Here is a 16,786-nt window from a genome sequence, read left to right as displayed (position 1 = left end):
ATGATGTGCGATATGAGTGACAAGCCCTGAGAATTATAATTCTCGATAAGTAGAGTAGTTTCTTTTATGCATAGCGTATGTCCTTGATCATTTGTAATAGTTACGAAATGTTGGATCAAACAAATACATTCAACAACATTTATATTTGTGGTGCTATCTATCGGCAGTATACTTACACTATAATTTAAACACGACAAATAATTTATACGTACTTAAGTAAGTACACGAGTGATATAAATATCTAATGAAGTCACCCACACCAATAGTATGAGTAACTAAAGTCAGTTTCTGATAACCCTTACGAAGGACGGGTACTTCTGCTAGTCTTTAATATTTCTGAGGATATATATTATAGTATTAAAGATACGTGGTCCAAGCTATGCTCCATGTCTCTGCCCAAGAAGTATATTTCAGCTTGGGATTGTTAATGCAGATCTTAGTTGTAGTCTAGAGCCATGGCATGTACGTTTCTGGTCCTGGAATCAGAGATGTGTGTTCTGACAACTTATGCGTTTAACTATCTTATGCTTAAAACCTGAGCAAAAATGTTATCTGATGGAAAGAAAGAAGATTTCCCATGCATAGCTTTTAGTATCTGCATATGAGTAATGTATAACTGGATTATATACTTCTCCATGCCCCACCCCGTCCTATAATTGCGTACTGCAATACGGAAATGACAAGTGCATAATAAACATTTTGCATTATATTGAGAGAAACAATTCCTCTAAGCCGTCAGAAGATATATAGTAGAGTTTTCAGTTGCCTCTCTACACGGGAGGTATGATAGTTCCATTTCAGATGAATGTAAATCAGAATACCTAAGTATTTAATGTGGGTTGTTTTCTGTACCAAGTTGCAACTACATCATTGTCTGAACATTTGTCGCATGAATTTTGATTTTTAAATGGTCTGGGGGTTGCAATGTTCTATTGTATGAAAAGGCAATGCAATAGGTCTTATTTTCATTTAAAGTAAAAAAAGTTATCATTCCAGCCATACATGTTAAAATTCTGTTCTCAAGACTCTCGCTTAAAAACTATTACTGTGTCACCAGCATTTGAGAAAATGTTCCCGTCTATTTGTAAATTACAATGGTCGTTTATGCATAGCAGGAATAACACTGGTCCAAGTACTGTCCCCTGTGGTTTTCCGGTTTCAAGAATTTCTGATTTACTAATTTTATCCTTTATTTTACTAACTTTACTCTGTTTTGTATAAAATTGGCTAAGAGATTGTGTGGAATACTTCGAATGCCGATCGTATCACATTTCTGTATCAATATCTTATGATTTATTGCGTCTAAAGCTTTCTTTAGATCTTGAAATACTCTCATTATCCGCTTTCTGTTATCAAGTGACTTACACAAATGATCTGTTAGGGCATAAATAACATCTCCAGTTCCTAATACTGTTCTAAATCCATATTGATTTGGAGATAATATTTTTTATATTCCTCTGGAAAGTTTTTGATCCTAACTTTAATACATTTCTCTAATGATTTTGAAAAGTGTGAAGTTATAGATACTGATCTAGAATGTTCCATTTTTTCTTTGGATCAGGATTTATATAGGGGGGGAGGGGGGAATTGTTGAGATTTTGGAGCTGTCTGGGAATGTTCCAATCAACAGTGACAGGTTAAAGATATATGCTAGTGGTTTAAGTACGTATAGTCTTATTTCTTTAATTGTCCGAGCAGATACTCTATCATATCCACATGCTGATTTCATTCATATATTGGTGATTATTTATTTCATTTTCCGATACTTGTTGTGAAAACAATGATTTATTGATGAGGGGAACTGTACTGCCTCCCAGTTCATTTGTTGTTAAATGTGCGCTTTTGTTTTCTACGGCCATCGCTCATTTGTTCCAATTTCTGTAAAATAAACTGCAAATGCATCTGCAGTGAAAACTGGTTCTGTCAAAAGTGAATTATCTTGTTATATTAAATTAATGATTGGTGCAGAACTTTTATTTCTTCGTACTACTTCATTAATAATTGTCGACGTATCATTGGGACTAGAGACAACTGCAGCAATTTCCTTTGCTGCCTTAATTAGTCTGTTGATCCAGTTCTTATATTGTTTGTATCTATTAATTGATTCTGAATCAGGGTTTTGATTACGAATTGTTCGCTGCTTTACGAGACACTGATGTAATTTGTCTCTTACACGTATGCACATGAGGATACCTCTGGTTATCCAAGGAGTTAGTTTCTTAAATTCAGATCGAGTGCTAATTTGTTTGATGGTAGTGTTTTCTTCACTATACTTTGTTATGATTCCGATAGATTTGTCCGTGGCTATATTCACATTTGTTTACTGCATTATCGTAATCCACTGTACATCTTTTATGTTATTTCTTTTCATTTTTCATATTGGATGGTTGACACTAGCGTGTCATTCAATATTGGTTCCCTATTCTTTTTCTCATAACTCATAACCAAGGAGAAATACTGGACCGTGGTCACTCATAACTGCTGCAGAGAATGTTAGCTCAGTGGAGTGGATTTAACAAAAATGTGATCTATGTTTTGGAGTGACTTGTTATCCTTGTAAGGGATGTTTGCATATGGAAGGAATCCAGTTTTGCGCATTACATTAATGTAGTCTTTGCTAAATTTGCTACGTCCAGATGCATGGCTAAATGGTTGTTGTGCTGACTTGCCGTCACAGGGGTTTCGGGTTCAATTCCCAGCAGGGTCGGGAATTTTAACCACCATTGGTTAATTTCGCTGGCACGGGATCATCACTCCATCCTCATCACGACGCGCAGGTCACCCACGGGAGTCAAACCAAAATACCTGCACCTAGCTAGATGCCCTCGGCACTGCCGGCACTAATAGCCATACGCCATTTCATTTCATTTAGATTTGCTATATTCCGATCCAGGTGACAATAAGATGGTAATGTTTATACCAAAGTATATATATAAATAGGGGCTGCCTGGCCGAGGCGGCAAAGGCGTGCTCGGTTCTCCCGGAAGGACGAGGGTTAGAATCTCCGTCAGGAAGTCGTAAAATTTAAGGAACGAGATTTCCACTTTCGAAGGTGCATATGGCCCTGAGGTTCACTCAGCCTACACCAAAAATGAGTACCAGGTTAATTCCTGGGAGGAAAGGCGGCCGGGCGTAGAGCTAACCACTCTACCCCATCACGTGCCGAGGTTAACAATGGTGGAAGCCTTTACCTTCCACTCCTCCAAGGGCCTTCATATATCATCTAACTTTTTGTCACGTTCCACGAGATTTTAAGCATTAAATTGCATTTTTTTCATCTATTTTGAAAATGTTTAAGGAGTGTGTAGAGTAAATAACAGGTCTTGGAAACAGCAGTTTCACATTTCTTTCCCGATGTTGCTCTACCTATTAACATGATTAGTGAATTTAAAAAAAAAACTTTCCTTTTCCATGAACTTCAAGCTTTAAGCCGGGCCGCGGTCTAGGGGCAGCGAGTCTGCCTCTTATCCGGAGGCCCCGATTTCGATTCCCGGCCATGTCATCTGAGAGCTGGTTATTGGTCGTCTAAGCCCACGTAATTACTGTTGAGGAGCTGTGTGATGTTGAGATAGCTCGTCCGATCTATAAAGTCAAAGATAACGGCCGGGAGGATTCGTCGCGCTGATTACACGACACATCGTAATCTGCAGGCGGTCCAGCTGAGCAGCAGCAGCTTGGTAGGCCAATGCCTGCCAGAGCCGTAGTGTCATAGGGTTTGTTCTGTTTCGGACTTTGAACACTGAACTATCCATGGGCCGAACTGAAAACGTTTGTATCACAGAACATTTCTGAGGGGGCCTCGTGGTAATTTTGTTTTTTCAGAGTTGGCAACCGTAATGTAACGAAGCTCCGTGTACGTTCATTTCGAAGGGGTGTCAAAGTACGTTATGCCCACTGATATACTTAAAAATGCACTTCATTGCTTGAAGGTGAGGGAACCTAATGGCATTGTCTCCAGTGTCTTATTTAATAAGGCAATCAGAATGCTCTTGTGGTTTCGGAACCATTTGTTGCTTGGAGAAGGAAATAGTCCAGTTTGTTTCGGAATCCAAAGCCTTCCGGTTTCAATCATAAATTGCACGTTTTAACAGAGGACTAATTTGGTTTTACAAGATCGTTAAAATTAAACCTGATTCGTATTTTTTCTAATACTGTCTTTGGCGGTGCACATAATTTTCTCCGTGCCAGTTTTAAAATGCTTCGAGTGATCTGTTAGCCTATTTTTGTTCCAGCTCGCGAACAAATAGGAGGGTTATAAAAACCGCTTAAACTCTCGCAGCAGACAGGTAGTCAAAATGCAAGGCCATATAAATCTGACCGCAGCCTTTTTTCAGCCGGAGTGTGTGCTATTTCTGTCATTTGTAGGGGCCAAAGAACCGGTCCATGAACTGCTGTTGTTTTAGACTTCTCAAAGTCTCATGTTGCTATGCGACACCATTCGCCTCGACTTCAACACAACATACACAGCATTCAAAATAATATCGCAAGTCGCTGTGAGGAAATCGTTCCTTCTTGCACTATTGTTATCCCCTGCCATGGCAACGACCCCACTAGTGAACAGTTACATGAGTATAATGTGTCTGACGTACCTGAAGAAGTGATGTACACAGTCGTGATGTAATATCACATTCATACATTTCTTAGAGCACAAAAAAGGCAAGGCAGTCATCAAGTCACTCTAATGAGTTAGTTTTGTAACAATGACCTGCGTCCCGTGGAGCTTCAGAAGACCAGCTAATGATTTTAATATCTCTAATTGCGTCACCGTTATCTGCTAGGCTAGTAATGGCAGTTCAAGCGCTGATTATTGTTTTAAGGAGATCCGGCTGTCAGAAAATGATTACAATTTATTTTTTAAGCATTTTCACTAACGTTCAAGGGAAAATTTCCTGCGTTCGAAAAAATAACAAATTGTATGAAAACATGTTCCTTATAACAATGAAACTTCACGAAAAATTAAAATACCGAGCTAATTGACTGTGCGGTTAGGGCCAGCTTGCATTCGGGAGATAATGGATTCGAACTCCAATTCGGCAGCCCTAAAGATGGTTTTCTGTGGTTTCCCATCTTCACACCTGTACCTTAGAAAGCAATTTTCGGTAAATTTTTGCATTTTCGGATGTTTACTCCATGTTAAAATGTGCTCTTTCCTGAATGAAATGGTATATAAATCAGTTTAAAACTCGTATGGGATGTGTGATATTTGTATTTTTTTTAATATTGTGTGCATGGATCGAAAATATTAAACATAATGAATGCGTTACTTCAAGCTGAAATAAATTCTTTAATTCGATTTGTTGTATTAGAAAGGAGAATTTACGTAGTGCCTATTGGTAGCACTGTAGAAACCAATATGGATCTTGTTTAGAATAGAATATAAACATGTTTTTTTTTTTAAGTGCTACCTGTATTTTGAGTAAAAGTCAAGCTGCATTCGTCCAAAACAACGTTAAAATATGTCTCCAAGAAGGAGTGTTTTCAAGTTTCTTGTGCCTAGGATTTCCAAAATTTAACCGTACATTTCACTTTTCGGCTGTTAATTTTCTTTCCTTCTAGTTACAAGGTAGCAGTGCTGGATTAAGGTGTTTGGGGGCCCCGGGCTATTTAAAAATGTGGGGCCCCTTCTTCGTAACATCACGTAAGACTAGCATTCTGAAGTCGTTATAGAACTACTTCCACTTAAATTAATGAATGGGGAAGTGTTGAAATAGACTACATTTTTTCTCTATTTTTCATGTTAATATTGCATAATGCCAAAACATATTTTACATTTGTCTCATCATCACTATCAAATCGACATACAGAACAGAACTTACGTTTTTTTTTTGTTTTTTTTTTTTTTTTGCACCACTAGGATATTTTCTATCCGTTTTACAAGAACATTATAGTTATAACTTACGAATGGTTGAATAATCAGAGGTGAACTGGAAGTTCTCTTCCTGATGCAAAGATATAGTATAGCTTCCCCTGTTCCCTCCCGCTCACTTCCTAGACCTCTTCTCCCCTTCCCCCTCTGCCCGTACTCGCAAGCTGCCAGATTTAAATTTTCGTCAATACTTACCTTTACAATACTTACAGTGCGTAGGTAGCGAGGATTCGTGTCTCCGGACGGTAATTGATTCTAGCAGTGAAGAAATACTAACGCGGACAGCTGATAAGAAGGAAGGAAGAGCGCTGTTTGATATTTTGCGAGCGTAAATACTCATATACATGCACAGAGGTGGAGCAGCAGGCCTTTTTTAAATACAATTTTAGGTTCGGCCAAGGGCCGGGGCCCCTTGGCACGCGGGGCCCGGGGCTGCAGCCCCTTTAACCCCCCTTAATCCGGCCCTGCAAGGTAGTATGGGGTTATACTCGGCTTATCTGATCCCGTGTCCCATTAGGTTTATTCTTATGTAATGTTATGGGATCACATGGGTGGTTTTAGCATCCCTTTTCATTGTGTCGGCCTATATTTAAAATTTTCTTTCTGATCTGTTGAGTAAGTTAGAACTCAAAACAACCACATTTTTCACTAATTTTTAGTCATTTCAAACTTTAAATTCCGTTTCTGAACATTTACATTTTAGTTACATTTTCCTCATATCTTATGAGCCACTTGGAGTTGAGTATTACAATTATCAGGGAATAATGAGTCGACTGAACTAAAATGAATGCGTAATGTTATGTATAACCAAATTTATTTAGGAGAAAGTACAAAAAATAATTTAAAAAATTTCCGTATAGTTAAAAATCAGTATTCCCTAAACCGGTGGTTGTAGTCCAATAAATTTACTTAAGGTAAACTAAGAACATATTTGTAAAAAATTCATATCCGTATCTGTAGTGGCTTCTGAAATAATGGGAAGTGAATTAACAAAATTTAACATTGTCGATAGAGCGCTTTTCAACTCTCCTTAATTAAGGCCACCGCTGCTTCCTTCCCACTCAGAGCTCTTTTTGTCCCATCGTCGCCATTAGACCCATCTGTGTCGGTGCGACGTAAAGGCAATTGTAAAAAAATTAATAATAATTTTATTTATCATATTTTCCTGCCAGATTTCACTCGCTCCATTTTAGAATAACATTAAGAAAGGACTCTCGACGAGTGAATGAATACTAAGCCTGAAAAAATCAGCAAATTTAGCAGCGGTTCGTTCATTCCATCCCCGGACATGGAGACATGACTACCTGAAGATTGAAATTTGGAGACTTTTTGAACGTGGACTGCCCTTGAGGAACACTAGTACCACCTTATACGATCCAAAATCGCTGCCGCACTCACTTTTGTGTAATGTAACGTGTATGTTATGTTTACATATATAGAATAGAATAGAATAGAATAGAATAGAATAGAATAGAATAGAATAGAATAGAATAGAATAGAATAGATTTATTTATCATCAACAGGTTATTTTCCCAATTAAAGATGATTCAATAAAATATAATATACAACAAATACACCCTTAAGTAAATAACACTAATTTCCTAAAATAATAACCAAGTTCAAACTAAATCTAGAGACCTTTTTATATGCATATTTACAAAACCTTAAATAAATAAAATAAATAAATAAAACTAAATCTTCTTAAATAATTGACATTATTAAACTACATCTAGTAACATTTACATATTTACATATCTTACAGATAGGGCCTTACATTCATGAAGTAATTAGGGCATGTCCGATTTTAGACGGGGGTGAGTGGAAAAGGTCCACTGATTCACCAACGCTCTGACATGAAATAATAATAAACAGGGATTTCATTAGGTAATTTATTATTAGAAGCCCATTACGTAGTTTTCACATAATCCTATCGGTAACTGAAGTATTTGTTTAACATGGTCCAGTTTAAATCCCAAACATGAGTTTTTATTTGAAGTCTTAAAAAATACGATCTGTTATGAATGACAATAGTGTTAACTTTTTGCCCCTAGGGGGTAGTTTGCAATGGATTGTGAAGTGTGGAAAAAACTATTCATGAATTCACTGTTAGAAGCAACGGACGGAGAGACAGTTACATTGTTAGGGGTTTATTTAAGAGCAACACCTTATTTTATATCTATTAAATTTGTGAACTGTGACAAAGTAACTACTACGTTATTTTTCAGCCATCCCTACCGTGAGTGAGAAGGTTACTAACGCACTTCTTCTTCTTCTTCTTTCAGTCGAAGCTGAACTGCGAGGTACTACAGGATGAGAAGGCCTTCGAAGTGCGTTGGGCAGTCGCAGGAGACAGTGTGGTGTTTCAGCTGGTTGGAAAAGTTGGTGAGTCCCTTCCTTCCTCAAAATGTTTCATATGCTGTAACTGGGCGATCCTTATCAGAAAACATCACGATGGAACCGTTATCTAATATAGTCGGTGTAAGAAACCTCCTTTTTCTTAGGAAGTTGTAAACATGCGTGCAAAGGAATGGCGATTAAGTTGGTAATGAAATGCCGAACAGGTGGGGTGTTAGTAACAATTGCTTTAAGAGGGAGTACAACACTAATCAGAGGGAAAGTGCAAGTGGTCGGACACTTCGAAGAATGAAGGTATCGATAAAAGAAAGAGAAGAGGCATGATGAGCGTGAAAATGAAAGGCTCTCCACGCCTCGCAAATCTATTATTATTATTATTATTATTATTATTATTATTATTATTATTATTATTATTATTATTATTATTATTATGTGCGTATGGACCCAATGGATCACGCAAAGCTCTAACGATTCTGTTTTCTGAGTTGCCAAACAGCTCTCATCCTTTCTCCGTGGATCCTTTTTCGTTCTTCTGTCCACTTTGCTCCAGTCTTCTTTTTCACTTCGTTCTCTGGTTGCACTTTCCATCCATTAATTTTTTTCCTATAAAGGTTTCTGTCCGCGGTGTCATTTGGGTTTATCTGGGCTTTTTTCCAGATCCTTCTTCACTTCTAGTACCCATGGAATGTTTTTTAGATGTTCTATGTAAGTGAGAATCTTGTGTGTCAGTCTACATGCCGGCAATCTGTGGACGTGCCCATAGAATTTCAGACGTCTTTTGCGGATGTCTGCTGCAATGTTGGAATGCTCTTCTGTCTCTTTGCGTGACCTCATTCTATATCCATCTTCTGTTTTTCGGGGGCCGAGAATTTTCCTCAGGATTCTTCTTTCTTCTTTTAAAATGTTTTCTAGGTCACCTTTCCCGTTCAGTGTAAGGGTCTCGCTGGCATATAAGACTTCGGGCTTTATTACTGTATTATAGTGTCTGATCTTTGCATGGCGGGACAAGCACTTTTTATTGTATATGTTGTGAACCCTACCGTAGGCTTTCCGAAATTTTTGTAGGCGAATTTTCTGGGCAGCCTTCTCGCCTCCCGTTGGTTCAAGTATTTCTCCCAAGTACTTGAAGTGTGGTACTCGGTTGATTTGCCCATGTGTCGTGTTCAAATTTTGGATTATTATTATTATTATTATTATTATTATTATTATTATTATTATTATTATTATTATTATTATTATTATTATTAGCTGATGTACCCGTGCTTCGCTACGAAATTCTACATTGTATAGAGAATTCTAGGTCACGCAGTGTACACGTGAGCAAGATTGTATTAAACTGCATAGCTATTAACGTTACCCTAGAAACGCGACGGGGAAGTCACCAAACGTCTTTTCTCAAATGAAGACTGGGTTAAGGAATTTTCATTGTAATGGTAGGCCCGCTTGTCTACCATCAGTCACAATCAGGTTGGGGAGTTTTCATTATAATGACAGACACTCACTCTCCACCTGCCTTTTTACATCCTCAGAAAGACTGTCCTAGTGGTTTTCCCGACTGAAATGAACATAGGTCATTACAAGAACGTCAGTATGAATGGCGCGATTAAAAGCAATGCTTTCATATGAAATACTCGATCAAATGAGAAACCACACATTTTCTCACTTTCAACGAACGGTACTTCGCCGCCGATCTAACAGTCCAGAGATAAAATGACCAAGCCGCAGACAGCCGTGATCCGTGAACACTCATCATTTTTTTCGGCGGAGGAGGTGTTCTAATAGTGGAGAGTCCCAGGACAGAAAATACGCCCTTTTACTAATCTCTTTCCTAGGAAAACCCGATGAGTCAGATCACTACACTGACGGCGGAAAAATCTATCTGACTTGGAGGCAAATTTTTCCTCCAAGCCAGAGGAGGAAACCCCTCTTCACTGCTAATTTGGAACAAAATGAATATAGAATTTAATAAAAGTGAAGAGGAACAAGCTTTTCTTAAGAAACGGCTCTTTTCAGGCTTGAATTTTGAGTTATGTAGTGAATTACGGTGCTATAATTTATAATCGGCCTAAATTGTAATTCTAGACCAGGTCATCTACTACTAAGTGAGCTTCTGCCTTAAGTGTGCACACTGTTCATTCAAAACAGCGCGTCAGAATAGAGATCGAATAGCTGGTATACTATGATGAACCAGTGTGTTACGTACCAGGAACAGAAAGTGTATGAACCAGAGGAATGGCATGCTAAAGAACAAAGTTTCCAACTCCTCAGCTATTTCCCGCCAATATTCAGTCAGATTGTTATTCACGGTACGAAGCAGTAATCCCAATTATCGGAGTTGAGTGTTAGCATAAGAGACAAAGAACATCACAACAAACAATGGTCAATGTAATGTTATTGTTGATCAATGTTATGCGCTTTCGATGTTGTAGGCCTTCTCATTTACTTTCCCTCCGACTTTAAAATACCACTCGTATCATAGTCGCTACGGTTAAAGTGGATAAAACATAAACGATCGGAAATTGTATTCTCTATAACGTTTGTTACGTAGTACTTTTCGATAGGACCAATAACATAGGTATTTAAAAAATTAAATATTAGGCACCTTCCCTTAAACTACAATTTCATCCAGGGTTAATAAAATTGTTTATAGCATGTACTGTAGTTTCTTATTCTCCGACCCTATATACTGATTTTCATTAAATTATGTTAACCCTTTTTCTCGTGGCCCGGCGTTGATGTGGACTTAGCAACAAAAATACAAATCAATGAATATCTGTGTTATCATAGCCGGTACGGTAAAAATGTATAAGACAAAGATTATTGGAAATTTAATTCTATACGACTTTAGTTATGTAGTATTTATCGATAGGAAAACTAATAATATAAATATTTGAGAATTAGATTTTAGGCCTTCCTCTAAACTACCATTTCACTCAGCGTGAATAAAATTAGTTATGTCCTACATTGTAGTGGCTCATCCCCAGACTTTACATACCGGTACCGATTTTTATTCAATTCTCTTAATCCATTTTCTCGTGATGCGTGTACAAACATACATACAGGCAGACAGACATACAGATAGAGAGATAGACAGACATAAATTACGGAAAAATAAAACGTGCATTTAGAAAGCGGTCGTGGCCTCAATTAAGGTACAGCCCCAGCATTTGCCTGGTGTGAAAATGGGAAACCACGAAAAACCATCGTCAGGGCTGCCGAAAGTGATGTTCGAACCCACTATCTCCCGCATGCAAGCTCACAGCTGCGCGGCCATGTCCGCTCGGCCAACTCGCCCGGTATTATTATTATTATTATTATTATTATTATTATTATTATTATTATTATTATTATTATCCGACTCGTTGGCTGAACGGTCAGCGTACTGGCCTTCGGTTCAGAGGGTCCCGGGTTCGATTCCCGGCCGGGTCGGGGACTTTAACCTTAATTGGTTAATTCCAATGGCCCAGGGGCTGGGTGTTTGTGCTGTCCCCAACATCCCTGCAACTCACACACCACACATAACACTATCCTCCACCACAAGAACACGCAGTTACCTACACATGCCAGATGCCGCCCACCCTCATCGGAGGGTCTGCCTTACAAGGGCTGCACTAGGCTAGAAATAGCCACACGAAATTAAAAATATTTATTATTATTATTATTATTATTATTATTATTATTATTATTATTATTATGTCAGTCTCCGTAGTGTAACGATTAGTGTTGTTAGCCGCCATTCTCAGAGGCCAAGGTTCGATTCCCGGTGTGTGTATGTATGTTCAGTCTTCAGCCCTAAGGTTAGTTGGATCCTCAACAGTTCTGCCATCAGCTGTCATAGATGGCCTAGGCATCACTGAAGAGGTGTACTACGAAAATGAGGAGTAAGGTAGTTATCGTTGCTTTCCTCACCGAGCCAGAAGTTGCTATTACATATTAGTCTGCCAAGCCCACTGAAATGCATGCACCAACCGACCCTATCAGCAACATTTTCACACCAATCATAGCAGGGACTGGGTGCAGAAGGAATGTCATTACTAGCATCGCTCATACCTTAGTCACTTTCATATTGTCAAAGCGAAGGATAAGACAGAGACAGATCAAAATAATTGCTGTAGCCTATACCAGAAGACATATTGCACTGTAAACACTAGGTCCTGTCAGCAAAGGCAGCGATTCCCGGTACTGCCAGCAATTTAAGAATGGCAGGAGGGCTGGTTGAAATGGTACAGGCAGCTCGCCTCCATTGGGGGTGTGCCTGAAAAGAGCTGCACCACCTCGGGATGAGGACACGAGTTTACCTTTCTCCATGGCTAAATGGTTAGCGTGCTGGCCTTTGGTCAGGAGGGGGTTCGATTCCCGGCCAGGTCAGAGATTTTAACCTTAAATGATTAATTCCCCAACATCCCTGCAACTTACATAGTACACATAACACCACAATAACACGCAGTTACCTACACATGGCAGATGCCGCCCACCCTCATCGGAAGGTCTGCCTTACAAGGGTTAGACCCGGCTAGAAATAGCTACACGAAATTAAATTATTTAAATTATTAGTTATATTTTTGAATTGACCACGGAGGATTACTCTATAATTTCCGTTTTTCTTCGTCTGAAGTTTCCTCTTCTTCCAGTACTTCTTCATAAGGGCGCTATGCTGTTTCTTCTCTTCATCCGTCCAGGATCGTCCTGTCTTTGCAGTTCTTTCGACTTGAAACACTTCCAAATTTTCAATCATCATCCGAAATTTTTTCCTGCCTAACATCTGAACTTCCTGGATGCTAGACTTCTCTAGACCTTTGCGAACTTCCTCAATCCATGCCGTCGTTGTCTTCTTGTTCCACAGGTAGTCGAAACACTTTTTGGTTAGTCTGGTTTTGTCCATTCTGTACAAATGCCTGAGAAATGGTAACCTCCCCTTTTTCATGGTCTCTGAAATTTTCTCCACTTTTTTGTAGACTTCATTGTTGTTCCGAAGTTTCCAGCCGGTTTCAATCTGGATTGGATCCAAGATTTTCCATATGATTATTCTATCTAGGATCTCCAGCTTCTCCAACTTGTAATTTATTGAGAGGCATTCACTGGCATACCGACATTCTGTTTTTACTACAATGTTGCGATGTTGTAATATACCTTATGTTTTCATTCCATGAGAATTATCATTATTATTATTATTATTATTATTATTATTATTATTATTATTATTATTATTATTATTATTATTATTATTATTATTATTATTATTATTACGGTCTGTGTTACCTGCGCGTCGTCCACGTCTCCGCCTACCTTTGACTAATGTACATTAACATGCTAGACTACAATGGTGTATGGCCACAGGAATGGCAGCACATAGTGTTCTTGGACAAATCCAGGTTCTGTTTGTTTGAAAATGATGCCGCATTTTGGTTCGCCGCAGACAGGGGGAGAGGCGTCACCCTAACTGCATTCGCACAAGACATACTGTACAGCGTCAACTCAAGTGTTTATGGTGCGGGGTGCTATTGAGTACAACCACAAATCACAGATGGTGCGTATCCAGGGCACTGTGACGAGCTTGACCTACGTGAATGACATCCTGCGACCCGTAGCCATACAGTTTCTTTTTTTTTTTTTTTTTGGCTAGTGGCTTTACGTCGCACCGACACAGATAGGTCTTATGGCGACGGTGGGATAGGAAAGGCCTAGGAGCTGGAAAGAAGCGGCCGTGGCCTTAATTAAGGTACTACCGCAGCATTTGCCTGGTGTGAAAATGGGGAAACCACGGAAAACCATCTTCAGGGCTGCCGACAATGGGATTCGAACCCACTATCTCCCGGATGCAAGCTCACAGCCGGGCGCCTCTAACCGCACGGTCAACTCGCCCGGTATATACCATTTCTGGACGGCATCCCAGACGCCATACTCCAGCAGCACAACGCGCGACCACATGTTGCTGCACGAACACGTGCCTTCTTGTTGTCACAAGATGTCAGACTGTTGCCCTGGCCCGCCCGATCACCGGACTTGTCGCAATCGAAAACGTGTGGCATATGGTGAAACGACTGGTGCGGCGCTGTGACCCAATGCCAACCACCAAAGATGAACTGTGGAACCAGGTGAATGCAGCATGGATGGCTATACTCCAGGACACCATTCGCGCCTTATACGCGTCGAAGCCATCACGCATGGAACAAGTTATCGGTGCCCATGGAGGACCCAGTGCCTACTAGGCAACAGCACATATGCTGAATCTAGGTGACTGAAATGCTAATCGTTTCGGCAGAACATACTAATGAACATGTCCTGTGAATATGAACTTCCTATCTCTAGCCTTTCAAAGTGTTCTGTTTTTATGAACATGAGTGTACTTGAATCTTTCCATTTTCAAGATTCTACCGTGGGTAGTCAGAAGGAAGCATGTATAATCTATATATATAAAATTAGAGTTTTTTTCTGTACATTGCTCAGAATTTGAAAAGAATGGTATTTCTGGATCGGTCATGTCCATTGTAACAAGGAAATGCATTTTTTACTTGTCTGTCTGTCTGTCTGTCTGTCTGTCTGTCTGTCTGTCTGTCTGTCTGTCTGTCTGTCTGTCTGTCTGTCTGTCTGTCTGTCTGTCTGTCTGTCTGTCTGTCTGTCTGTCTGTCTGTCTGTCTGTCTGTCTGTCTGTCTGTCTGTCTGTCTGTCTGTCTGTCTGTCTGTCTGTACACGCATCACGAGAAAACGGCTGAAGAGAATTTAATGAAAATCGGCATGTGTAGTCGAGGGATGAGCCACTACAATCTAGGCTATACTGTAAATCATTAGGGGAAGGCCTAAAATTTAATTCTCAAATATTTATATTATTAGTTGTCCTATCGATACCGGTAAATATTACGTAACTAAAGTTATATAGAATTTCATTTCCGATCATTCATGTCATACATTGTTACCATACAGGCTTTGATAACACAGATATTCATGAATTTATATTTTTGTTGCCAAGTCCATATCGACGCCGAGTCACGAGAGAATGGGTTAACAGAATTTAATGAAAGTCGGTATATAGAGTCGGGGAATAAGAAACTACAGTCTAAGTTATAAACAATTGTATTCACCGTGGATGAAATTGTAGTTTAGGAGAAGGCGCCTAAAATTTAATTTTTAAATACCTATGTTATTGGTCCTATCGAAAAGTACTACATAACAAAAGTTATAGAGAATACAATTTCAGACCATTTATGTTTTATTCAGTTTTGCCGTACCGACTATGATAAGAGTGGTATTTCAGAGTCGGAAGAAAACTAAATGTGAAGGCCTACAATATTGAAAGCCCATAACATTAATCAACAATAACATTACATTGACCATCGTTTGTTGTGATGTTCATTGTCTCTTATGCTGCCGCTCATCTCCGATAGATGGGATTACTGCTGCGTACCAAGTAGGCTATAACAGCCTGACTGAATATTGGCGGGAAATAGCTCAGGAGTTAGAAAACTTTCTTCTTTAGCATGTCATTCCTCTGGTTCTTACATTTTCTGATACCGTACTGCTGGTACGTAACACACTGGTTCATTATAGTATTCCAGCTATTCGATCCCTACTCTGACGCGCTGTTCTGAACGAGCAGTGTGCACACTTAAGGCAGAGCCTCACTTAGTAGTAGTAGTAGTAGTAGTAGTAGTAGTAGTAGTAGTAGTAGTAGTAGTAGTATGACCTCGTCTAGAATTACAATTTAGGCATATTCCAAATTATAGCACCACACTTCACTAAATAACTCAAAATTCAACCCTGAAAAGAGCCATTTCTTAAAAAGAGCTTCGTCCTCTTCACCTTTATTAAATTCTACATTCTATTCAAAATTAGCAGTGAAGAGGGGGTTTCTCCTCTGGCTTGGAAGAAAAACTTGCCTCCAAATTAGTGTACTGAATTTAGATTCTTCGACTCGTCGGGTACTCCCAGGAAACAGATTAGTAAAAGGGCATAGTTTTTGCCCTAGACTCTCCACTATTCGAACCCCCCCCCCCCTCCCAGAAAAAAAGACTAAGAGTGTTCACGGATCACGGCTGTCTGAGGCCTGGTCATTCCAGTTCTGGAACTTTGGACTGTTAGATCGGCAGCGTAGTACTGTTTGTTAAAAGTGAGAAAATGTGTTGTTTTTCATTTGATCGAGTATTTCATGTGACATCATTGCAATTACTCGCGCCATTCCTACTGACGTCATTGCAATGACCTATGTTCATTTCAGTAGGGAAAACCACTAAAACAGTACTTTTGAGGACGTAAAAAAGAAGGTGGAGAGTGAGTGTCTGCCATTATAATGGAAACTCCCCAACCTGATTGTGACTGATGGTAGGCAAGTGGGCCTACCATTACAATGAAAATTCCCTAACCCAGTCTTCACATGAGAAAAGACGTTTGGTGATTTCTCCGTCGCGTTTCTAGGGTAACGTTAATAGCTAAGCAATTTAATACAGTCTTGCTCACAACGTGTACACTACCTAACCTACAATGCTCTATACAATGTAGAATTCCGTAGTGAAACACGGGTAAATCATCTAGGGTAGTGTTAGAAATAAAAATGGGTTTTGGTATAGGAGA

General features: G+C 39.3%; 1 protein-coding gene across 1 annotated transcript in view; it reads left to right on the top strand.

Moving 5' to 3' along the window:
• LOC136877674 (protein Skeletor, isoforms D/E-like) overlaps nucleotides 1-16,786 on the top strand; it is a 152,170-nt gene that overhangs the window by 89,135 nt on the left and 46,249 nt on the right. Inside the window, exon 7 of the mRNA XM_068228700.1 lies at nucleotides 8,149-8,248. Within this exon, the coding sequence (XP_068084801.1) occupies nucleotides 8,149-8,248 (100 nt within the window). The remainder of the gene's footprint in view (nucleotides 1-8,148; nucleotides 8,249-16,786) is intronic.

Source organism: Anabrus simplex, chromosome 7 (genome assembly GCF_040414725.1).
Source record: "Anabrus simplex isolate iqAnaSimp1 chromosome 7, ASM4041472v1, whole genome shotgun sequence".
NCBI classification, from domain to species: Eukaryota; Metazoa; Arthropoda; class Insecta; order Orthoptera; family Tettigoniidae; genus Anabrus; species Anabrus simplex.
This window is presented reverse-complemented; position numbering and strand designations above follow the sequence as displayed.